This window comes from Artemia sp. Qi Xiang Cuo, chromosome 2, assembly GCF_049724085.1.
Source record: "Artemia sp. Qi Xiang Cuo chromosome 2, ASM4972408v1, whole genome shotgun sequence".
NCBI classification, from domain to species: Eukaryota; Metazoa; Arthropoda; class Branchiopoda; order Anostraca; family Artemiidae; genus Artemia; species Artemia sp. Qi Xiang Cuo.
The window spans coordinates 37,615,399-37,642,773 of NC_142795.1; the positions used below are offsets into that span (position 1 = coordinate 37,615,399).

A 27,375-nucleotide genomic window follows, 5' to 3' on the forward strand; every position below is an offset into this window, starting at 1 on the left:
CTCTGATAACATTTGGTAAACAGCAAATATGCTCTGTCCCCGACATCCCTTGGCAAAGAGAGCCTACGCTCCATCACTGACCCCCTTTGGTGAATAGTATACCCACCCATCTATGATCATCTTTGAATAAAGTATCAAGGACAGTGAGAATTAACTTCTCTACACTTAACCTGCCGCAACTTTTACGCCTGTCTGAAGATAGATGCTCATACAGACGCCACATCAATAACATAGTGAATGAAGAGGCCCCAAAACAACCTTCGAGGATGGAGGGGACTTAAGTCAAGTAAGTCAAGACAGTGAGAATGAAATCTGACTATTTGAATTGGTTTTACACAACCATATATGTCTTAAAATATTAGAACAAAATAAAAAATTCAAGCTTTTAATGATAAAGACCTCCCTAAGCAGTTGTGCAGCTTTTGGTAGCACCTGGTGCCAAATTTAAAAGAAAAAAACGTAGGTGAAAAATCAGCAAAAAACAAGCTAAATATGTGAAACAAAACATCTTAAAAAAGTGTAGCTTTTCTTTAATAATGCAGTTGTCTTAGGGAATTATCAAACTGTTGGCATTTGAATTTTTACGTATGAAATATGTTGTCCAATTTAAATAATTAGTTTCGCTTATTTATTTTCGCGGTTCAACGTGGCAACACAGTTGAGAAGGTGGTACTGCCCAATAGCCTCCTATTCTTGAAACCTTGAGAAAAAATCTTGACAAATCTTGGCAAAAAAAGATTTTATATAATTCAAGAACACAAAGTGAGGCCACCGTTCGTTCAGCAGCCCTCAGGATTAATTACAAATCCGAGGTTAATGGTGCAGTATAGAAAAAATTCCAAATTAAAAGACTTTTAGTATGTATCTTAAAAATGGCATTTGATTTCCCACAGAGTTGACATTTAAGAACTTCAGAATCTGAGTCTAATATTAAAATATAGAAGAAGTCCAAAATAAAAAGACAATAAACACTTATATAATAACAAATGGTGTTCGATTTCCACCAAAGCTGGTGTTTAATAGCTTCTGAGCTTTCTGATAACAAAGCTGAGGCTAATATTGCATCATATAAGTCCAAAGCAAAAGATTCTACGTACATGTTTGACAAAATTTGAACAGATTACACCTTGTTGAAACTATTTCTTCCGAGTATTTGGACATGCACAATTGGAAGCCCCGAAATGGGGCCTTTCATCCCTTGTCCCTCAAACCCCCACACTAAATTAGAAATTTAAAATTAAATGTGGTAATGCACAAATTTTGAATGGGTCAGGTGAAATAAGATATTTTATCTACTCCTAATATAGATTTATTCCCAACCAACAAGGAACTGCCCTTTATTCTCAGAAGAACACGGTTTCTAGTGAAACTGGAGTTAGCAATGACAATTCAGAAGTTACAAGGAGAAATTTTAAATGTTGTTTTTATTTATTTACTAGAGCTCGTTTTTGGCCATGGGGACTTATGTGTGGCTATTTCTTGAGTACGACACACGTCGTACTTTCGACATAAAAATCAAAATTCCTGACCAAATAGATCAAGGACATCTGATGTAAGCATGATATGCTGTGTTCACAAGAAAAAAGAGTTTACATTGAGATACTTGCTTTGTAGTAGGTATGTGATTACTAGATGATTTTTTTAATTCAAACACCTGTTTTTTTTTCTTGTATTGAATATAAAATAAGTTTTCACACTGAAACTTTTTGTGTTTTTCCTTATTCATGCTACCTGTTTTTTTGTTTTTTTTTTTGTGAACAAAACAGAAGGGAAAATATCTTTAAGTTTCCACAAAAATGACGTGACCCTCCTAAACTAAACTAATGGACAAAACATTATGGATTTTTGTACCTATACTATTGATGACACCATGAGTAGCAACGATAGATCAATTTTTGTAAACGAAATAGGCAAATAAATATTTATAAAATTCACATCAAAATGAGGAAACTAATTTGGGATATATGTGGATAGTTAGTTCAAAAACGGCCAATATTCAAAAGTTTTCATATATTTCAATAAGGGATTAATTGAAAGAGAAAAATCAACAAATTATTAGAGTTAATAAAGTCAATAGATATACGTACATGGGTGTGTGTAACTCAACCCAATTAACTCAGTCCCTGTTTAAGTTAAACTCACCTGTAATTCATTTCCCATCGATTTCCACCCCATTTAACTCAACTCCCATTCTTTTCAGCCCCTTCAACTCAGCCTCATTAAACCTAGCCAAACCTGTTACAGGGGTTAAATTGAATTGGGGTTGAATTGACTGGGTTTGAGTTAAATGAGGGTTGATTTGTATAGCAGTTGAGCTGAATGGGGGTAAAGTTAAACGGAGGATGAGTTTAACAGGGATTGAGTTGAATAGGGGTTGAGTTAAATTGGTTTTAGTTGAAGAAGGTTGAGTTGGATTGGAACCTCGCCCATGAATCTGCAAGCGTTGTTGTGAATAGCTGATATTTGAATGCAGCTTAATTTAACTAGTGAATAGGAAACAAACCAAAAGAGAGAGAAAAAAATTGAAGGCTTGGACGATAAACAGAGATGGCCAAAAGCTGATAGTAAAATCAATAGGGCCGAATGTCCGACTCCTGGTCAAAGAAAATCGAGGGCCTGCTACGGGGGTCAGAGTCTCTGTATACAAAGTTTTGAGGATCAGCTAAATGCAATGGGATTTTTGTCAGTCATAGATTAGCTCTTTAGGAGTTGATAAGACAGTTAAAGCAAAAGTCGATTTAAAAAGTTGATATTTACTCTGTTAAAAGAGCTGATTAACAAGGTTTAATTGTAATTGTTTTTGTTTACTAAAAGATTGTTTTGTTTACTAAAAGATAGTAATTGGTTATTTTTCGTATAATTTAAAAAGACCGCCAAACTAAATGAAACTATATCAAAAAACCATGTTCTGAAAAAAAACCGGGACGGGAGAGTCTCTATGACATGGAAGAAGACGCAAAATACTTGGTCTTAAATGTCGATTTTACACTTAGATTTTTTTTTCTTTAAATTCCAAGTTTATTTCGTCACTGTCACGCCTAAAGGTTGTATCTGACATTTTGATCTTACTAAAAAAAAAGGTAAAAAGGTAAATAATGCGTCACTGCTTTACATTCTTTATCGGCGGGGCTTTCATGGCCATTCAACCAGGAAGCACAATATGTGGCTGGGGGCCAGTCAGTCTGTGCTTTCGCATACCCTTCCTATTTATCTTCCCCAGATTTTTCTAGGTACGCATTTCGAGCTGGGTCGACTCTGGCTGAGCTTACAGAGTGAAGCCACTGAGCCCCGCTCCAAACAAAAACCAGCGACACCAGGACTTGAACTCCTGTCCTCCCAGAGAAAGGAGGACAAAGGACTTGAACCCCTGTCCTCCTTTGTCTGTGAACCCTTTGTCCCAGACAAAGGATTCCAAGTCTAGTGTCCTAACTCCTCGGCTCGGACGGCTAAATTAAATTTCCTTCGAAAATAAATGTTAAAAATTTATTTTTAAATATATGGGATATGTATGTTCAATCAGACTTTGACTTTCTTGATCTACATTGTTTTGCTGATCCTCCTTTGGATGACAGCTTAGCAAACGGTTTTTGGTAATTATGTTAGAAGTCTGAAATCGTCAGATAGGACCTTTAGGAGTGACAGTGACGATTCCCTTCTGATTTTGATACTCCTATTAATTGTCTCATAGCTTATACTAACTCGCCAGAATTCAAGAATACCATGATTTCTGTTCCCACATTTATGCCAGAGTTACATTTGATATTATTAATTTTTCTTCTATAATCTATGTTCACTATCCCTCTTTAGAATATTTTCTATTTTATTAGGATTGCTAAGGGTGAACAGCTGCTATTGTTCTCATGACAGTTTCATGTTCAACGAGTTTTATCTAGGAATTCCCTTCGGAAGGAAAAGCAAATGTTTCATGACAAAAGCTATTCAACGTGGGTTTTTAGTAATTTACCCCTTTTTTTACTAGAATAAATTTCGCGGTTCACATTATAACGCCGGAAGTACAATTATTAGCTTCTATAAAAAAAAAATCTTATTAAAAATATCTCGACGTAAATAATTTAGCAACAATTTTAATAGTTTGATCTTTCTGTCCATTTAATAGTAATAGTAATTTATTAACACACACAAGGACAATACATTTTACTCACTACCGACCCAAGAACCTGGGGTCAGGTTGTCCTAAGGGTAGGCATATATCAAAATTTCATATTCACAACAGAAATATACAACCTAGGCCTAAAAAAAATAAAATAAAAGAAAAAATCATTCCCCTTCGCACGCAGTTCCTACCACCAATCACAAAATCACCATACTTGTCCTCCAGGTACATAAAAAAAAAAAAAAATTAAAAAAAAAAAAAAAAAAAAAAAAAAAAAAAAAAATTTAAAAATAAAAAAAATTTAAAAATCATTGTAACTTTTTCTTGCTATATCAAGGTCTTCAACAACACCTCTTTTTGTTTTTAAGAAAACGAAAGGTCCAGAAAAATCCGACTGAAAGCAATTTTATTAGATTGCCACTTTTAGAATCTGGGAATTTGGAAAATTTCAGTAAAACTATAATTTTGTTGAAAAAAATCTTTTGAAAGTCAGTAATATTCACAAAAAAAGTAATTACTATTCGTAATTACAAGTTATATTTATAGCCACTAAAAGCAGTATTGATTTGAAGAATTCAAAATTAATTGCACGCAAGGCATTTTGCCATAACAATTTTTTGGCATTTTGCCATAACAATTTTTTGGCATTTTGCCATAACAAGCATTTTGCCATAACAATTAATTATGGTTTAGTAACCATAAATTTAGTTATAACAATGAAACATATAGTTTAGATACTAACAAGGCAAACTATATTTTTCACCTACACATGATGAACATAAAAAGAAAACAAAGAGATAAACAGATAAAAGTAGGACCGATCCTATCCTATCTCACTCCCACCCTAGGTGAGAAACGCAAATGCCTCCCCCTGCATACAACTCCATTGATCGAAAAAACTTTTAAGTATTTTAGTTCAACTTATGGATAAAGGATAGTAGACTAAATAACTCAAATACATGAATCATAGTTGAACTGTAAATAGAAGCAGCTAAAGCCGGTAATTGGCCCGAACTCACGGTTGCCCAAAAATAATAAACATCAGCTACATAATTTTTTCGGGGAGGAGGGCTGTGAGTGATTTAAAAGTAAATTGTGGCTTCCAGGATAGTTCCCTGGCTTTAAAATTCTAAGCGAAAGATTTATTCATTGAAAGGTTAAACGTCTACATTTCACCTTGATTTCTTGGTCCCAGAAAGAATAAACGGAGCTAAATGTGAAGTGGAAAAATGCTCTAGAATTTAGCCTTAATGTCATGGATTTTAAACAACCGCAGAATATGAAAACGTTCATGAGACTGAGGAAAAAGAAAATCTAAAGAACAAACCATAATTTTTCGTTTTTGACGCAACCTCTCCTTGCAGAGGAAGATAACAGCAGACGAAAATACAAATGTCATAGCATGGAGTTCAAGACCTCGCTTGACTTTTCCAAGAAATTCAGTCAAATTGAGCCATTCAACTCCTCCATAATGAAGTAATGCTCCTGGGCTTAAATCAATTGCCTAGAATGAATCAAGGTCATGAAAGTTTTTATTGTTTGTAAAGAAAAAAATTATTTCTAATTGAATCTTTTATCCTAGATGTTTCAAATGTTCAAAAGGAAATTCTGGATGACGCCTAAACGTTTCATGTGGTCTAAATGTTTTAAATAAATTTTTTATCTAAAATTGATTATCCTTCGTGCTTTCAAATAAAGGAAGAACCTTCTAGGAACATAATTTCCAATTTCTTGTGGCACATTACTCTGACACTTTGTTTCTCTGCTTATATGTTTCTGTGCTGTTTCTGTGTATAACATGCATTATGTCACCTTTACAAGAGTATATTGAAGAGTTGCACTATTATCAATTGTTAGCAATGAATAAATGAGACCCAAAATGAAAAAAAAAACTTAAAAAAAAAATAATCACAAGAAATATAAACATAGCAGTCACGGCTATACATGAATGAATGGATCCTAAAACGAACAAACATTAAAATGAGGAATCAAGTCAAAATCAAAACAAACAGAAACTACAACAAACACGAGTAGGGCTGCCACCCTTCTTTTTATGACTATTATGTTAAAATAACAGAATTAAACCTTTTCATAACTGTATGAGTATGGTAGCAAAAATAACTGTTAAGCGTCCATTACTGTTTGGAATAGTGAGTTTTATGGGGATATGAAACTTAAGCTTTTTAATTTTTGTGGGGCTTAGACCAATAAAGCTGGGCTTTATAGAAATAAGATTTATAGAAAATAACACTGAAGAAATCATTGAAATAACATAGTTAATACCCTTGATATTGAAGAAAAAGCTCTAAGAGATACCGCGTTATAATTTCAGATACAAGAAGGTACTTTGGAAAAGGAAAACAAAATTAATTATATTTTCAAAGGCTTTCATGCAACAGCTTCAATGGAATAATCCATAATAATTTGGGATAGTGTCTCTTGTCTTTCCAAAAGATAAGCAAACCTCCCGCAGTTTTGCGTTATCTGCTTTGGTAAAGATATGCCTAGAAATTAAATTGTGACAAAGAAAAACTTAAAAACCCTAGAGATACGAAGTTTTCTATAAGGAAAGAGACTAAACGTGAGAGCTAACTAGTCTTATTTTCCCCCAGGTTTCCCAAGTAACTTCACACAGGCTTTTATAGCTTTACAAAATGGCTTTCACTCAATTGTTCTCTTTGAAAAAGAGGCATTTATCCCAGTTCCCTGCTGATTTAAACAACTTCAAGTAGGTGTCATTATACTTTTTTCTTGGCACTTTGTTCAACAAAGGTTTCAAGGGAAATTGGAGGAAACACCGTCATAGAATCAAGCAAAATACACCGACGACGTTTATGAAATGTCAAACGAACAAATAAAACTATTACATCAAAAGGAAAATTAAATCGGTGAACACCTAGACAGTATAAAGTTTCTGACCAAATCATGTCCAATGTATTGTAAATTGGAATACCTCAAGTATTTATTTCTGTCATTGAATTGGTTTGCGGGGAATTATATAAAGGAATTATATAAGACAGATGCAGGTGGGAGGGGCCGGATGAAAAAAATTCTGAAAAGAGATTTCGATAGGGATATTAACAAACCAGCTAAGTATGCTCAAATCAGGGTGTAACATTAGAGAACGCTTCCTAACTAATAGGTAAACGTTAATTTATTTCCTTAAAACAAAATGATTTTTAATAAAAAAAAAACATTATGAGGATTTAGCCAATGTTTTCTGTCAAAGTATTGTTCCTTGTCTTAAAAATTTATACCAGGTTTTATACCGCGATTGCTGTGCTATGACCTGCAGGGCACTTTTTTCGCGGTTTAAAAATGTTTGTAAAAATAGGAAGATAATTCTTGGAACTAAGAGCAAGATACTACAAGTCAGGATAAGCATGGCTCTGAAAAAGGCGCGCTTCGAAAGGTTGAGGAAGATATCGCTTACATTTTCAAAAGGAATTGTATAACTGTAGTTTTGTGAACTCGTTTAAATGTCAGTATATCAAGTAATAGGCAGTCAAAAAAAATCTGGTTCTTAATTCTATGACTGTAATGTCAGAAAGAAGATGATCAAGTCAGATTTTACGAGCGAGGGAAGAAATTTTTGACAAAAATCGTGTTTTTGGCAATCCCGCTTGGGGAAAACAGAAATGTAGGACGTCCTTGAATGGAGTTTTAACGGACCATGGGAAAATACTGAAATGAAGTAGGAATTTCTTGGGATCCCTCTAACGAAGCTTTGAGAATGTTCTCAGGTGGATTGGTACAGTGATGAGTTGCCAGTCGTAGCAGTACTAGAAATAATATTCCAGTCCTGAAATTAAAGTTCAGCGCAGAATTGAAAGCCAAAAAGTGCTAAAAACTTTCAAAGCTAGGTAATTGTGAATAATCACCAACATCCAAAATGTTCCTCGTAATACTATCGTAATATCCTCAAAATACTCTACCTCCCCGTCGTACATCATACTGTACGATACTTACAATTTGAGATGCCTACAATTTTCAATTATAAATTTGTACAAGCTAAATTTGATTCCGTTTCAACTTTTTATGTTTTATTTTTTATCTTTTTTATCGTATTATCTTTCGTTGTTTAAAAATTACCTAATGCGCTATTAAACTTCCAGTGCTTGCTTTTGAATAATCATCGACTTCTTTTAGAGCTCTATTTGTCCACAATAAAACATTCTAACTTAATATCAGTATTTAATTCGTGTGTTTTTATTACTCTGCTACATATTTTATAAGCAAATCAAACATTTTCCTTTAAGTTCCAGCTCAAACAAACGACTTTTCCAGGAAAAGAGGGAAACTGTTTAGGGTGCTTACAATAGTACTGACATTTTCTTGAGTGAGGCCTGTTTCCACGTTGAAGAGACCACTGCTCTTTAATATCTCAAAAGGTGAGAAAAGATACAAAAAAAACTCTTTCATCAGGGCTTAGACAAAAGAAACAATGAAGTATATTCTTCAAATGCACAAAAAAGGACTAGAATATACAAGAAATGATTAGTTCGAAACCAACCACGATTTCCACCTACATTGTCCCTGCAGGAGAAAAAGAACCGGAAAAAAGGGCAAGGAAGAGAGACGATATTTCAGAGAAAAAAAAAGTGTAAATAAAGGTGAAAGTGCATCATGCAAACAAAAGGATCATAAATCCCTTAAAAATAAAGAAATGGGACAAATTTTTCAGAAACTGGCGGAATACAAAAAGCAAAAACGCCAATCCAAATATTTTGGTTTTACAATCAACAGACAGCATCGCCGCAATTATGTTTTATTTCTTGATACTTTCCTTAGACCTTACTATTTTGACATTGAAAAAGGGCTTGATAGCTTGGATTTTTTTTTCCGTTCCTATTTTTGTAGCCCCATGCCTTTACTTAATATTTTTTTCATTATTGAAATGATAATGTTCGCTTAAAACTATTATAGTGAATAAACATATTCTATATAACTAAGAAAATTATAGTTAGAAACATTTCACTTTTCTTAATAATGTGAAATTACTTTCTTTTTGTTTCATTAGTTGCGCTGCCATGGAAAAGTCATCCTTTCTGTTCTTTTGTCTGTATTTATTCATTTATGAAAATAGCAAAATAGCGCTGATATTTTGTCATCAAGTCAGATGCAGCTTGGTATATGATTTATTTTGTAACTCAACCTTATGGACCATATCGTCCTTTGCTTTAAGTCTGAGAAGACTTATATTCCCTCTCAAACCAAAAAAATTATAATAAGAGCATTAAAGAAAGGATTAAAACTCCCCGTAGACATTGATGGTGTGTAGGGCTTCAACAAGTTGTTAACGTTTTAGTAACTAGGTTTTCTTTACAAGGAGAGGTAGCATGCCAGTCATCCAGCCATGCGGTAGCTGGGATCGAACCCTGATCTTCACATTGCCAAGCAGAGATCAATCCACTTCGCTATAAATGAGTATTACCCTATTCAATTAGTCTTTTTTATCTCTCAAGGGGTAAAGATAGAAACGGCAATGAGATATCTCGTTATTCTGTCTTAACTTTCGGTTCTATAGTTACGTCCTCGAATATTAATGCACCCCTGAACAGACTCACCAGAAGCCGGAACAAGTTGAAACGAGTTTACTGCCGCACAACGCGGTATCAGCATTTTTTTGTTCCCTTTTTCACGGGTTTATTTAGCAGCTTGAAGTAATTGTAGTTCGTGTTTTTGCAATTTTTGTGTACCTTGTTAACAGGTCAGTTTTATTGATTCTTATGCTCGTGCCACATCATAGTCACATCTATCGATAAAGAAAGCCAAATACCACGAACGACATGGCAATTTTCTTGATTTTAGTGTCACACTTGTAATTAAAAAGCAAAAAATTAAAATTGCAAGAAATTAGTTTAAAGAGTTTGCTCCAAGAGTAATTTGTGTCCAACTGTTATCTACTAATACTAAGTCTTCTTAAATTTTGTCAGGTTCCTCTCCCAGATAGAAAAACCGCTGTTCCAAGTTTCCATCTTTTCTAGTTTCAAAAAGTATGCCTTAAACTTTGACTCTGATTGGTCAGTCAAAAAATTTATGCTTGTAAGTTGAACAATGTTCAACTCGAGAAATTACGAACGGCGAACGTAACTGGCGCTGTAGTCGTGCGTAATTTTGATTTTATCGATAAGTGTGACTACAATGTGGCATGGGCATTAGTGCTATGTCGAGTGTGTCAATAAATTCACCTACGTCTACGACTATGTCTATTATTCCTAATTTGATGCCCAAGTTCTGAGAGTGTTTTCATGCCAAGCTCATTGCATTCTAAAAAAAATGTTGTTTGAGCATTTTTATCTTATTGTAATTACTGCACATCTACATATCGTCAATTATTTGCTCTGCATCCCGAACAAAAAGAAGAGTGTGGATCTGGTAAGGACTAAGTTTACCATGGTTAATGCAGAAGGATTTCGTGTTTATGGCTCAACCTTTAACCCTGATTTCTGGTGTACCTCCAAGAAATAAACCTTCCTCAAATAGGAGTAAGGGATAAATAGAATATGTTTATTCACTACAATAGCTTTAGGCTAACACGAGTATATCAATAGACAAATGAATGAAATAATAAAAGGGGCTGTTACTGGGACTAAATTTCATAGTAGAAACTGAAAGCTTGACATTTACGATTTTCCTACCATCAAAGATTGTCTGGCAATAATACCTTGAAAAAAAAGCTTCTTGTATTTTGTCTCTTAAAAAGAAAAAAACCTCTGATATACCTCTGATATAATGATATTTATGTCTTTCGTAAGGACTAAACAGGAATTAGATGAATGAACTTATCGAATGAAACTTAATGAAAGTTCACGAGGAATGAGTGTTGAATCTTGGATGTTTTTCTTCAGATTTGACAGCGGTGTCAGAAATGACTCGGATTGGATTTTTGTTCCGAGGTTATAAAGTGACAAGTTATTTCTTTTTCTAGTTTCTATTTTACTATTTCCATTACCTAAGTCACTAAGTCTTATCTCAACTTTTCATCCCACATTTATAGCAAGAAGGACAAGTTTCTTAACGTTAAAGCTCATTTTTATTTCGGGCATTTTTATGCCCTAAATTTCAAGTATAATTGAAATTTACTAATTAAAAATGAAACATAATTATTGTAAAAAAAGAATTAATATAAAATATATGAATTGCAATCCGACGGGCAGAAAGTTGTCTTTTTTTAGTTATTAAATAAAAAAAACAAGTTTTTTTTACTGAAAGTAAGGAGCAACATTAAAACTTAAAACGAACAGAAATTATTCCGTATATAAAATATGCTGTCCCCTCCTCAACGCCTTGATCTTTACGCTAAATTTTTTCGTTGTTTAAAAAAAAATATAGTTTTGATAAAGTCAAACTTTAGCATAAAGTGCGAGGTTTTGAGGAGGGGACAGCCCCTTTCATGTACGGACTCATTTATGTCCGTTTTAAGTTTTAATATCACTCCTTACTTTCAGTTAAAAAAACTTGTTTTTTTATTTAATTTTTGAACGTTTTTGAAAAAATGCAGGTTTTGGTCTTGGCTCACCGTGCATGAATAATTAAAACAGAATTTTCATATTAATTTACTTTTATTTGGTTAAATGGCTTTCTCGAAACTTGTTTAATTTTATTTACGAACGTTTTTACTAGTAATAAATATACGTAACTTATAAATTAACTTGCGAAACGAAGTTTTATATTCGCATATTTTTAAAACTTATATTAGGGGGTTCGCCCCTTAGTCAATACATTGCTCTTAATGTTAAAATTCGAATTTTGTACCAACTTTTTAAAATGGACAGCTTAATCACAAAGGCCGTTTATTGGAATAAATAGCTCTTATGAAAGTACTAAAAAATCTTTGGCTTAAAGAGCGGGGTATTGACTAGGGGGTGAACCCAATCATATATGTAACATTTTCTGTTCGTTTAAAGTTTTGATGTTGCTGCTGTTGCAGTTGAAAAACTTGTTTTTTATATTTAATTTCTGATCTTTTTTAAAGAATGCTGGGAAGTCCGGCGTCCCCTTCATAGCAATTTCCCTTCCCCCATGAAAACTTCCTTCATGGAAAGATCCTCCCACATACCCCCCGACCCACCCCCCCCCCCACTACCAGGAAAAATATCCCCTGAAAACGTCTGTATGCTTCCCAATAACCAATACTATATGTTAACATTGGGTAAAGTTAATAACTTTAAGCCCTCCCTCCGGGAGCTTTGGGGGATTAAGTCATCCTAAAAGACATACTTATAATATTTTCAAACATGCTGAACAAAATGGCTATCTCAAAATTTTGATCGGATGACTTTGGAAAAAAATGAGCGTGGGAGGGGGCCTAGTTGCCCTCCATTTATTTTGGTCACTTAAAAAGGGCACTAGAACTTTTAATTTCCATTCCAATGAGCCCTCCCACGATATTATAGGACCACTGGGTCGATACGATCACCCCTGGGGAAAAAAAACAAAAAATGCAAAAAAGAGAAAAGTCTACATTTTTATTGATAGGAGCTTGAAACCTGGGAAACGAAGCTAGCTCGTACATAGAATATCTCGGTGTGATTTTCATTCAGGTTCTCTATTTCTTTAGTCGTCTTTCCCCCTTTTTTCGTAACTGAAGCAAATTTCCTCTGGCGTTTAACTTTTAATGCTTAAGACTAAACCTGATGAAACGTATATATTTGAAATCAACATTAAAATCTGATTCTTTTGATGTATCTATTTGTATCAAAATACCGTTTTCCAGAGTTTCGGTTACCATTGAGCCGGGTCGCTCCTTACTCACAGTTCGTTACCACGAACTGTTTGAACCTTACTGCGGGCAATTTTTACACATTTGTCAATTTTAAAGTCTAAACAAAACTTATATTAATGATTACTACATGATGTCCTTTTGGCTAACACCATTTTCGATGAACTATGTCGATCCTTCATGTAATTATACTACCATGTAGTTACTATGGGCTAGAGCTCGGTCTTTACGATACGAGTAGCTAAAATCTAACAAAAACAAAACTAATTTTAAAATTTTCAGGTATTTCTTTAGTTTGAATTAAAAAATTACTATTATTGGTTAGACACGATAAATATTTTGCAATTTACATAATAGCTTTAGCGATTCTGAACTGAAAACTAAAATAAAAGAATTTGATTTTTTTTTCTTTGGAAATATACGACAACAATATAGAAATACGTACTTTACGGGTAAAACCAAAAAAGTTTGGTTCCAGGATACAATAATAACTTTGAACTGAGATGAAAAAAATTTTGGTTCCACGAGACAAATAACAAAACTAATTTTAACATTTTCAGGTATTTTTATAGTTTAAATTAAGAAATTAGTATTATTGGTTAGACATCATAAATATTTTTGCAGTTTACATAATAAATTTAGCGATTATGAACTGAAAACTAAACTAAAAAAACATGAATTTTCTCTTTGGAAAAATATAGGACAACAATATAGAGATACGTACTTTACGGGTTAAGCCAAAACAGTTTGGTTCCAGGATACAATGAAAACTTTGAAATGAGATGAAATAAAATTATTTTATTTAAATTTACAGGAATTACTCTAGTTACAATTCACAAAACAAATTTTTTTGTTAAAACCCCTGAAAGAATTACTGCATTTTACATACCTATATCTAAATGCTTTTTAAAATATTAAAAATAACACTTTCTACTATAGTGTTATAGAAAAAGGCAGGGCCATTAGAGAGATAGAGACAATAGAGAGATATGAGCTTTACGGGTTAAGCAAAAAAAAAATTTTTATTCCAGGAGACAAAAAAAACAAAGCTAACTCTAAAATCATCAGGTATTTTTCTAGTTTGAATTAAAAAAAACACTATTATTGGTTAGACATCATAAATATTTTTGCAGTTTACATTATAACTTTAGCGATTCTGAACTAAAAACTAAAAAAAAAAATTCGATTATTTTTCATTGGAAATATAGGACAACAATATAGAGATACGTACTTTATGGGTTACATCAAAAAAGTTTGGTTCTAGGATACAATAATAACTTTCAACTGAGATTAAATAAAATTAATAGTGTAAAAAAATAGCGTAGCGAGTCAATTGAAGCAAAAGGAAAACCAAACTAATTTTAAAATTGTCAGGTTTTTTCTGGTTTGAATTAAAAATGGAAATTATTGATCAGACACCATAAATATTTTGCACTTTGCAGTTAAATGAAATTATTTTATTTAAAATTTTCAGGAATTATTCTAGTTTCAGTTGACCAATAAGATTTTTTTAAGGAATCGATCAGCTAACTAAGTCCAATATATGCAATGGTATGTTCTTCGAATGATCGTCTTTTAACGTATATTCCTTATTATAAAAAGAAACAAAAAATAAAACTAATTAAAAAATTTCCAGGTATTTTTCTAGTTTTAATTAAAAAATTAAAATTATTGCTCAGACACCATTGATATTTTTGCAGTTTACATAATAACTTTAGCGATCCTGAACTTGGAACTAAAATAAAATAAAATTATCTTGTCGAGAGATGGTCGTGTATAAATATTGCATTCACTTATTACGTCATATATGGTTATAACCTATATACGATTATAATGTCATTCATCAAGCTTGTACATGAAAATGCAGTTTTTTTTTTGTCGAAATTGATTCTATTTTAAAAAATTTTTATCTTTAATTACAAAAGGCACTAGATGTAGCCATATTCTTTAAAATGAGCCATTATACAGCTCTCTAAGATTTTCCAGTGCCCAGCTAGCTGAGGAGGAAAAACAAACGGAAAGCAAAAAAGATGCCGTATGTGGAGAATATCATGGTTAAAGCCGATTTTCTTGATTTTCAAGCCAATATATTTTCCTTGTTATTCAAGCCAAAGGACGGTAAGTTTACTATACAGAGGTTTTGGGTAAGGCGGTTCTAATAGTGTACTTCTTATTTTGATCTGAATCCTTTTTTAGGAGTTATGGGTTACTTTAGTTTTTACTATGGGCGTGATCGTCTCTTACTAGGTTGCTAGCTACCGCTGCAACCCGGAGGTTTTTTCACAGTTAAAAAAAAGTTTGGAAGAATAGGAAGATAAGTCTCCAAACCAATATTAGAATATTAGAAGCTACGGTGATGACGGTGGTCAAATATGGCTCTGAAGCATGGGCGCTCCAAAAAGCGGATGAAGATTTGATAGAGATTTTTCTTTTCGGCCAACCGTCTAGGGCTAATAGAAAGCAGGTCGTCCTCGTCTGGGGTGGTAGGACGTCATAAAGAAAGATATATAGGAAATGGGAACTTCATGGGAGGGTGCAAAAAGGGAGGCTATGAATAGATTGGGATGGAGGAGGAGCGTGGGTAGCTATTTTGGCCTCAGGCGGCATGGTGCTGAGGTGAGTTGTTAGTAGTAGTAGTAGTATCCATAAAAAACCGCATGTGACCTTTAGGCATAAGTCGCAAACCTTGCTCCCAGAATGTAGTTGGATGTGTTGATCCCGGAGGCACTGTTATATGATTTTTGTACTATTGTTAACAAAATGGTTCACTCGAAATTTCAATCAGATACATTTGGGGAAAAGAGGGTGTAGGGTGAGTATATATTGACTCAAAATTTGCGGCATTTGTATCCTTCTAACAATGTCGACTATACCATCATAATCGAAATGCTCCCAGATTATATCTCGGCAAATTGACTGGAGTGAAGTGCCAAAATTTAAATGCTTCCAGATTGCATCTCGGCATATGTAATGGAGTGAAATGTTAGAGTCATTGGAGGCCAGATGTTATCATTACTAGAATGTTATCATTACTAGAACTAGAATGTTATCATTTCATTCTAGTACTTTCTTGAGCATTTTCCTGTATTCTCTTTTAATATCTATTGGTATCGTACAATGATAAACTCCCTCATTTTCTAAAAAAAATGTTTGGCTACGGCAAAATGCTTTTTGATTGAACTGTTTGTGATATATTGGGATTTTTTTTAACGCAATCATTAAGGATGTATCAAATTTGGACCACCCTATCACATATGAATCGGCTCCATTGCTCAGCAGCTGTTGACAAATATTCAGCGTGCCTTTTTCAGCAGCATAATGCAAAGCTGTTATGTTGCACGAGCCACCTTTCATATTTGGGTCGGCTCCATGGCTCAGGAGCAGTTGACAAATATCCAGGCTGCCTTCTTCAGCCGCATAATGCAAAGTAGTTTTGTTGTATAATTTGTCTTTGACATTTGGGTCAGCTCCATTGATCAGCAGCAGTTGACAAATATCCAGACTGCTTTTTCCGCTACCAGACAGCAGGGCGGCATAATGCAAAGCAGTTTGTATGGCTAAAATTAGAGGGGTTCTCTCGTAAAAATCTGACGCATCTAATCTGGCACAATATGAAACTGGTAATTTACAAATATCTAAGTCTATTTTCAATATAGCATGATAACGATGTTTTTTCCAGGTCTTTTTTTCTATCTTTCAGATTTGAAATGGCCCCTCCATTACGCAGTTTTTTGCAAATACTCAGTCTCGGGTTTGGTTTTTTAATCTCTTTTAGTAAGGCTTTGCCTTTTTCTATTCTCTTTTCTATATTGTGATCATAATTAAGAAGGGACTCTTTACCAACACGAGTTTTTTGATCACCTTGACTCTCTCTTATTTTACACTCATTCTCATTATAGTCTTCATGAAAATATAAATCTAGACGTAGGTGTTTCCAACTAGTGGATATCAAGTTTTTTCAGCTTAGAAAAAAAAAGCTCATTAGCTCATTAGCATTGTCTAAATGTTTACTCATTGTTTCAAGCAACATCTCTATTGCGTAAGATTGAAACCACGTGTCTAGTATCAAGAACCTATCAAAAATCAAAACTAATTTTAGAACTTTCAGGTATTTTTCTAGGTTTAATTAAAAAATTAAAATTATTGCTCAGACGTCATAAATATTTTTGCAGTTTATATAACAACTTTAGCGATTCATGAAATAAATTTTTTTTATTTAAAACTTTTAGGAATTACTCTAGTTTCAATTCACCAATCAGATTTTTGATAAAACTCTAAAGAAGTTACTATATCTTATATAACTACATCTATATGCTGTTGATTATGTAAAAAACACTATTTTGATCTTCATATGTAAGATGATGTTAATACCATTTGCAATTAAAGTGTTTTACAAATATGTGGTTTTTCGTAAAAAATTGATTCTGTTTACTATGTGCAGTAGTTTGTTTTTTACTTGGTTTCAGCTATATCCGATGACACTAGCATATACCCCATTTTTAATGAACTGCATCGATCCTTTGTATAAATTCTAATTGGATGAGCCCCTTTCAAAGTTTCTACGGCAACTTCGATGCGAAGTGCCATGGAAAAAAAAAAAAAAATAATACATCGTGTCAACATCGTTCTTTACTTAGAATTACAAATAGGAAAAAGCCTATGGCTTTTTCTTATTTGGAATAGTAAGAGACGAACTTCAAGGAATCAGGCACCTAACTAAATCCAAAATGTGCCTAGGTTTATTCTTTACCAGTTATCGCTGCAACCCGGATATAATTGACTAGGCTGATCCTTCATATTAGTCTAATGGTGTGGTTTGTAGATCAATTACTATATGCAACCCGGATCAACGCAACCCAAATCTTCACTAGAAAATAAATCATTTACAAAAGGCAACGGTTCGTTCTTGAATATTATGAATATTATCATTTATGATGAACCATATCGGTAATTTATGGATTATAAAAACTTGTTAAAAATAATGTGTAACGTCATAACCAGATGTTACAACCATCATGGTTCCAGGGGTAACTGCAACCTACTAAAGGACGAACCACCGCCCTTAGTAAAGTTTTTAGTTACTATGCCATGGTTTGTTCTTTACTAGGTTTCAGCTATCTCTACAACCATGATACCGATTGAACTTATATAATCCTCAGTTTCACTGAACTAAATCGAGCTTTTATGTAATGACGTCAGTTGCAACTGTGGTTTGTTTTATGCTATAAAATTACAAACAGGAAAAAGCCTACGGCTTTTCTTCTTTGAAAGAGTAAGAGACGAACCTCATAATTTACTATGACCAATATGATGAACTATATCGTTCCTTTATGTAATAATGATGAACTTTTCGTTTTGATCTGACTCTTTTTTTAGGATTTTTGGGTTTTTGTATTTCTTAACATTGGACGTGATCTTCTCTTACTAGGTTGCTAGCCACCCCTGCAACCCGGATATTTGATATTAAATTAAAAACAGGAAAAAGCCTATGGCTTTTTCTTAATTAAAATAGTAAGAGGCGATCTGGCTACAACCTACGATTATGATGTCATTGATCAATCTTTAACATGAAATATGCAGCTTTTCATAGAAAAATTAATTCTATTTTTAAAATTATTTGTTTTAATTACAAAAGGTTTTTAACCCCATTAATTTCCTTTGAAATGAGCTATTGAACAACTCTGTGAGATGTTCCAGTACCAGCTATCTGTGGAAGAAAAAAAAGAAAAAAAAAGAGGCCGTTTAGGCAGAATGCTGTAGTAGCTACCACTTTTCTGGATTTTCAAGCCAATATATTTCCCTTGTTGTTCAAGCCAAGGGACAGAAAGTTTCCTATATAGAGGTTTTAGACAAGGCGGTTCTAATCGTGTACTTTTTATTCTGATCTGATTCTATTTTTAGGAGTTATGGGTTACTGTATTTCTTAACATTGGACGTGAACGTCTCTTACTAGGTTGCTAGCTACTGCTGCAACCCGGAAAAGCTAAGGCTAATACTATTGATTAATATTTCAGTTACTATGAGCTAGTGTTCATTCTTTATCATAAAACTAAAATCTTATTTCAATTAATATTGGCTAGAGTTTGTTCTTTACTGTAAAAAGTTACAAACAGGAAAAAGCCAATGGCTTTTTCTTATTTGGTACAGAAAGAGACAAACCTCAAAAGGTCAGGCAGCTAACTTCCATTCAAAAGATGATTTTATCTAGTTCTTTACTAGGTTTTCAGCTATATATTATGAAACTAGCATAGGCCCCATTTATAATGATCTGTATCGGTCCTTTATGTAAGTAACTCTTTTTCGATATTGTCTCAAAGTGTATATTCTTTCATAATATACAAGTATTAGTGGTACAGTCAGTAGAGCGTTGGTCTTGTGATCATAAGGCTCGAATTTGAACCCCACCCAGGACGACTTTTTCTGTTAATTATAAATGGATGATGCTGGTTTCTAGGAAAGTAAGGTTTTATTACAAACTTTTAGTCTCCTAGTAATATTCAGTTATTATAGGTTACTATTCGTTCTTTACTTTAATTAGTTGGAATAATAAGAAACGACCCTCAGTATGGAAAACAAATCTAAAGATGCTTGTATTATCTTAAGTTCTAGTTTTTATGTGCCGTGATTTGTTCTCTACAAGGTTTCAGGTATATCTGACGAAGCTTAGATAACCCCAATTTATTTAAACTATATACATTCTTTATGTAAAACTAAAAGTGTGAAGCTTAATAGAAATCGGTGTTAGAAATTGGACTTGCTTCAAAATCAAATATCAGAAGCAACGCTATAGCGTTGCCTATAGTAAAGGCCATACGGCTATTTCGTTATTACTATTACTATTATTATTACTTATTTATTTAATGTTTTGTTTCCAGAGGCGCTTCATATGGAAGAGGTCGTCGTAAAAACTTCAAAGGGGGCTCATTCGATTGGAAATCGAGAGTTCTAGTGCCCTTTTTAAGGTTCAAAAGTGATTGGAAGGCAACGAACACCCCTTCCACACCCACCATTTCCCCAAACACATCCAATAAAAATTTTGAGTTAGCCCTTTTGTTCTACGTAGTTTATTTCCGTATTTGATTTTGAGGAGGACACTCCCCCACAGCCCTCAGGGCAGGGGTTGTAAGTTATTCCCTGGGGGCATATGAGCTTTTTATAGAAAGCTGTGTCGTAAAAACTTCAAAAAGGACCCATTCGATTGGAAATTCAAAGGGCTAGTGCCCTTTTTAATAGTCAAATGTGATTGGAGGTCTAGCCCCCCCCCATGCCTTATTTTTCCAAACCCATCTGATGAAAATTTTGCGATAGAAATTTTGTTAAATAAAAAAACAGTTCAAAGGTAAGATAAGAAAAACTCTGGTGTCAATACAGCCCCCCCGGGCCCGGGAGAAGACGTTCTAAGATATGCCCCAAGGGCATGTATGGTTCTTATTAAAGATATGATCGTATAAACTTCATAGAGGGCTCATTTGATTAGAAATTGAAAGTTCTAGTTCACTTTTTAAGAGTCAAGAGATTTAAGGGCAACTAACCCTCCCCGCGCCCTTTTTTACCCAAACCCATCCGCTACAAATTTTGAGATAGACAGATTTTTGAAAATTGCAAAGGAAAGAAGTGTTTCGAACCTGTTTTGTAGTTCTTTGATGTTGACGAGCGAGGTGCTCAAATATTGCTCCATATTCTTCATGTATTCTTTGCATTTCGTTGATGTGCTCGGCCACTCTTTCCATCCCTCGAAGAGCCTCTGAACAGAAATGAAACTGTTAATATGGGTAGTTTATGGCTAGTGCTGTCTAAAATTAACTATTTTGATTTTTTTTTTAGCAAGTTTGCTGACGTTACTTTTCCTGTTAAATTCAGGAATAAAAGCTGACTTTTTGTGGCACTCGCAGTTTTTGCATAGATCTATCGAATCTTTTTTTCAAGTTTTCTTCTATTGAAAATCTGATTTTCAGGGCAAAAAAACTTCACAACGCCAAAAACCTCAGCAAAAAACTGTGGATGATACAAAAACACATTTTAAATGCATCGTAAAACTCTTTTTAAAATATTTTAGTTTCAAAAAGTTTAACTTCAAAATGCTTAAGAAAGCTCAACTATAAAAAAGCTCAAATTCACTCTTAGTTAAACGAATGATCGGTGCGCAACAATTAATACAAGCCCACTTTCATGTTTTTTAAAACAACTGCTCGTTCAAACATTTTGACCAGAGCTTTTCTTAATGCTGCGAATTTTTTTCTAGTCAGAAGCAGGGTCGTATTCAGGATTTTTTCGGGGGGGGGGGAGGCTTACAAAGGGGTTTTTTCGGGGGGAAGCGGTACAGACAAAAACTTTAAAAACACATCAAAAATTTGTTTATATTCATTTTTTTTAAGTTTTTACGAGTCGAACAAACATTTCGGGAGGGGAGGGGGCAGGGAAATCCCCTACCCCCTGGATACGGCCTTCTTCAGAAGCCTGGTTTACTCTTGACGTGAATACCGTAAACCGACACTAATGCCAAAATTCTTCACGGGATGGAAAAACGGAAAATTATATTAAAATTACCGAACATCCTAGGAAAAAAGGTGATCTTTCGGAGGCACCAAGGAATAGGACACGTAAGTACGAACCAGGATGCAGATTTCCTTTCCTCTATGGAATTCAAATAAAAGAAATCAAGCCCTTTTCAAGGAATCCGAGTGTATTTATTGCGCATCCGACATATCGCCTCCTTGCGTATAACTACTAAATTATTGCCTCAAATTATAGATAAAGCATGTAGTACTTATGGGTTTCAGATAGTGTCACAGATCCCTTGTAAGAGCACGTGGGGCTTTTTTTTAATTTACAGAATCTCAATGTTTTTTTCCATTGGAAGGTTGAAATAGTCATAAAATTTTATTGAAATACTGGATGTTTTGCTACTGGCAGCTTAAATAGACAAGAAATCTGCTTTTTACGTGACCGGGGACAAATTATCGCTTTCGACATTACTAAAAAAGCTAAAGATCTGTTGAGGTTATGAAAATGGTTAGAATATATTATAGCTGGGCTGGACATGGCCTCCAACGAAAAATGTTCAAAATTAGATGTTGATTCGCTTTACCAAACATTTCATGATTTTTGTCGGCTAAATAGACAACAGCCGACAGCCGATAACAGACAACAACAACAGATAACAGCTGATAAGTAAAAAAATATTTTGCTTCCAATAATGACTACTAGTACTCTCAAGATTTGCTAAAAAGAAATCTATTCGGCTTAGGCTTTGGCATTAGAAAAAAAGGTCCCAAGCCTCAAAAAGCATTCCATGTGCAATTATATCAGAGTCTAAGGGTTGTAAACAAGCATGATCTTGGGAAAAGGGGAAGCGGGAAAATTACGAAATGATTTTTACAGGGTGAAGTGATGGAAACATGATAAAAAGCGAAATTTTGAGAGAGGGAATTTCCCTTATCCACCTTTGCTCAGGTGCGATTACAAAGATTCGAGTTAAAAAAAAAGGTCACTGGATGAAGTTCCATAGGTTCATTAAAACTTTTTTTCAGAGGACTAAACATTTCATGCTAGTAAAATTGACTTAGAGGAATACGAAGTTCCCAGATATGTTAGCAAGGCAAAGGAGAAAAACCTTTAGCTTACAGTAACTGTCATTACCAATACTTTCTGAACTTTTGCTAATTTTCGCTTTTCGAAACGACTATTTTAAAAGACAAACTTCTATGCATCAGCCAATCATCCCTTTTTGTCAAGATAAAAGTAGAAAACTTTCAGGATAGAAAGGGGAAAATTTCTGCCATCGTGGCTGTTTATCTTTTTTCAACTTGTGCTTACGATGGGCGCTATGTTTTGTTTATTCTTATTAGTAACTATCTACAGATCACTTACCATCAATTTTTTTATATTCTTCAGTACCTGCCATTGTGAGAGTCTTCAGCTGAGTTAAAAGAAGAGGATAATGTAGCACCCTTTGAATAGGCCGAATAAGGTGTGATTCAAGGGTTGAGCTGTGCTGATGGCCGGGATTCCTGGCTGCGAGAAAAGCTTGTAGCGCTGAAGAACCTTCCACTGAAAAAAAAAAAATGAATTAACTAAAACGTATAATGGTGATGATATTATATTCATTGCCAAAAAAGGCCACAGTTCTAAACGAAAAGCACGTCATCCCCGAATAAGGAGGGGGATGTCGCAAAGAAAGATTTCAGGGAGATTAGAATTTCTGGGGAGGGTATAAAGAAGGAGGCTTTGACTAGACTGAGCATAAGCGTCCGTGGCTGTGTTGACCTCAGGTGGCTTGGTGCTGCAATGAGTTGTTTGTAATAGTAGTAGGCCATAGCAACAAATAACAGATAAATGAAAATTTTATCTACATATATTTATTTACATAAAAACAGTTCCCAGCTTACCCAAAGGGATCTTTAAGCCACCTCAGCAATATTATCATAACAATCAATCCCGATTGAATTTATCAGTCACTCTTCATCACATATCCCACAACCAAAAATTTGTGGTAAATTTGATCGGGATTGAATGCTTAAGCATTGAAACCTTAAGTTGTCTTTTAAATCATTCAATGCTACAAAGTCACACGTCAAATGAATCACACTTTCCTTCATACATTCACACACTAAGCAGGAATAAGGTCCCTCTTTTTTTAACCTTCCTTTGTATTCTCGTCTTTCTCGGAAAGGCAAACAATAAGCCCTTAATTTAAGCGCCCAACATCAACACTATGTTTTCAAACCCACCTTAAATATTATAGTATTATTACCAAGTTTCTTTCAATTGGCATTATGTTTTCAAAGATTTTATTGTTTCCTATATGCTTGCCATGCCGGAATCTCTTGGCCTCTCAAAGTGCTTTCGAATTATTTCAAATGCTACTTTTTTCTGTTTTTCTATTACCATTTTATATCAAATATGTTCATATTTTAGCATTCTTAAGATAATTATAAACTAATGAAAAAGCTTCTCTTGCCGAATCAAAAACTAATGAAAAGCTCACTGAGAATTTGAAAACAGCGGATCTAAGGCGCGTATTGAGCGGCTCAAAGAATATACTTTTGAAAAAGATTAGATCAACTGTGTTCAAGAAATTGATGACCCTTAATTGTGTAATGCTCTACACTTTTTTTATTGTTATTTACTTTTGGACACTACCTCATTCTGCTCTTCAGACCATTTTACTTTTCTATTCATTCTTTTTCCTTTTGTCTATTTATGTGTTCATCCAAAGAAACTGTGATTTTTAGAAATGACACAGTGTTTTCGTTCCTAGTTTCATAAATAAAACATTATAATATTACTACTATTCTATAAATCCAAATATAATAATATTCACTATAGTTAGTATTGATTCAGTACGAAAAATAAAACGAAATAAAACTAATCTACTGAAAAAGTAATAATAATGGTCAAAGCTGTCAAAGCCTTCACAACAAAATAATTCTCAATGACCGATTTTAGTCCTATCGCGAGGAAGAAATACATCAGAATTTCTTCAAAATATTTTCATTACTATCAGCCACTAGCACAAACGAGACCATTTGAGACGGTTGAAGTTTATTCGACGGTTGAAGTTTATTTGACGGTTGAAGATTTTTTATTCGCTTATAGCATGGACACATAAAACAAGTAATCATTTCATTCAAAACGTGACAGAAAATTTTTAATATTTTTAAATGCTGTATCTCTATCAATCAGCCCCCCACCCACGCACAAATACAAATGAAAGTATGAAGAAAACTTTGAGACAAGAAGAAAAACATGGTATGACTTCCTTGATAATAATTGTTATTATAAGAATCTGTGTTTTACACCTTTATATTGATGATAAACTTGCGCTTTTTAAACTTACGGCCAGGAGAACCCTAATGCTGTGAAAATATGCTTAAGACATTGTAAAATATTTCAAAAGTCTTCCAAAAATTACAAGTTTACGGAAACAAAAATCATTATTAACATAAGGCTGCATTTTGTACTTATTTTAAGCAAAAGGGCGACTTGTAAAACTTGGTTTGAATACCGACTAGGTGTTCCCACGTGGGAAAATCTGGAAAGCGCTGGAACATTTTAACAGTTAAAAAAATGGTATTATAATAAACAATGATATCGGCGTTCACCACTAGAATAAATAGTAGTAAATATCATTTAGCTACCACGAAACAGGGTTTCCTCCACAAACGAATGTCACATAAGGATTCAAGACTCGTAAACATTTAGAACTTTGGAATAAATGACGAAATAAATGTCGGAAACTCTGTTCCTATTTCATTCTGTCAACAATTTTCCTTTTTCCCCTTCTGAATTTCCCCTCCCCCATGAAAAATGGTCTTGATGTGGGTCCAGTTATCTCTCATACCTAATCCAAAAAATTCGTTACTCCAGCCGACAGAGTTGTGTTTAAAATAGATAAGTTTCCTGTTTATGCACCGGTCAGTACAGTACAATCGGTATTCTGTTTAGATAAGAATTTAAAGAACTTTTTTTTAAATAAAGGAATTTTCTAAGAAGACTTCGGAGAATTTTTTTTCAGTTCACATAGCAGTCACTTGGTCTTTTTCCATTGACAAAGTTTCCCACCATGTGTCAAAACTTAGCTTATATCCAATATATTTTCGATAGACAAATGCAACTTGATCGACGGACTACAGCCTGATTTTCATGAAGAGGATACCGTTATAGATGCATTCTATCAAGCATGTCAAGTGCGATTAGGTGAATATATGTGAAGTAGTTTCTCGGAACTGTTATTGTAATTACTCATGCAAAATATACCAGCCAAAATACAACAACAGTCACAAGTATCATAACAGTCACAACAGTCAAAAGTATCTAAAAAGTCCATCCTTTTTTCCGTATACTAATTTGTCTTTAGGATAATAATGATTATCCAACTTAAAGTGAACAGAAATTACTATAAATCAAAATAGGAGACCTGAAATGAACAGAAGTTACAATGAACAATTAAATCAAACATGAAATTAAGTGAAAAGGGTGTAACATTAGTACCCCTCTTAAACCCCTCAAGAGTCTAGAGTGTTATTCAAATTTTTGCTTTCGTAATTGATTCTCTATAAATTCAAAAGGAATGGAGTTAAAAAGTTTAAAGCAAAAAAGCATTCAGGATACCGGTAAAACTAAACTGATTGTTATAAAAAGATTGATATTAGACAAAACCGAATGTTTAAGCATGTTGTTTTTAGTCACCCCTCTAGTTTTTCGAGGAGGTTCGAGAGGGGTGGCAACATTAGACTTTTTTGTGTTTAATTCCAATTCACGTTAACTTTGACTTCATTTTTCATTGCGATTTCAGTTCAAATTAGATTTCATCTCTTCATTCATAGCAATAATGCGGTCATTTGAAGCTAGACATTTCACATAAACTATTTTATGCTCATTTTAAGTTCTCAATTTTCTCTTTACTACTCATGGAGAAACTTTTTTTTTCTTTTTTTCATTTTTGTCTGTTTCTTAACCTAACATAGCCATGTATATATACATATGTATATATACATATATATATATATATATATATATATATATATATATATATATATATATATATATATATATATATATATATATATATATATATATATATATATATATATATATATATATATATATATATATATATATATATATATATATATATATATATATATATATATATATATATATATATATATATATATATATATATATATATATATATATATATAAATATATATATATATATATATATATATATATATATATATATATATATATATATATATATATATATATATATATATATATATATATATGTGTATATATATATATATATATATATATATATATATATATATATATATATATATATATATATATATATATATATATATATATATATATATATATATATATATATATATATATATATATATATATATATATATATATATATATAGTGTGTATATATAGTGATATATATATATATATATATATATATATATATATATATAGTGTGTGTGAGTGAGGGGGTGAGTGAGTGAGTGTGTGGTTGGGGGGGTGGGGGGTTGTGTTTGGGTCGGGGGTATATATATATATATATATATATATATATATATATATATATAAGTTTCTCCCCTGTCACAAATCACATTATTATTTTTCTAGCCTATCCCATCAAAGAAAAAAAAGACAAAAAAAGTTCCATCCTCTAGAAAAAGGCAGCTGCCCATGTTAATTCTAATAAAATATCCAAAATTTCACCTGGATGGAGTATCTTCTGAGCCTTTGAATGACTCGCACAGAAGGAGGAATAGAGACGAAAATGGTACACATAACGAAGAAACGTTCCGGCAACACTGCACAAAACATCCTGAAAATAAACATACACATTTAGACTTAGTCCATTGACGTCGTATATCCAACAATAAATAGTTTCAGTAGGTTTGTGGGCGGGAAGGACCATAAATCCAGTATTTTAATTGGGCAGAGAGGGGATAAACTAAAGAAAAGGTGGGGGAAGGGGTTCAAATATAAGTACCCATATGGGGTTAGGATC

General features: G+C 33.3%; 1 protein-coding gene across 1 annotated transcript in view; it reads right to left on the reverse strand.

Moving 5' to 3' along the window:
• Positions 1-27,375, reverse strand: part of LOC148955197 (protein still life, isoform SIF type 1-like) — a 59,062-nt gene that overhangs the window by 13,946 nt on the left and 17,741 nt on the right. The window contains exons 3-6 of the mRNA XM_089106518.1: positions 27,081-27,189; positions 22,710-22,889; positions 20,465-20,583; positions 5,442-5,618 (exon numbers count right to left, since the gene is read on the reverse strand). Of these exons, the coding sequence (XP_088962644.1) occupies positions 5,442-5,618; positions 20,465-20,583; positions 22,710-22,889; positions 27,081-27,189 (585 nt within the window). The remainder of the gene's footprint in view (positions 1-5,441; positions 5,619-20,464; positions 20,584-22,709; positions 22,890-27,080; positions 27,190-27,375) is intronic.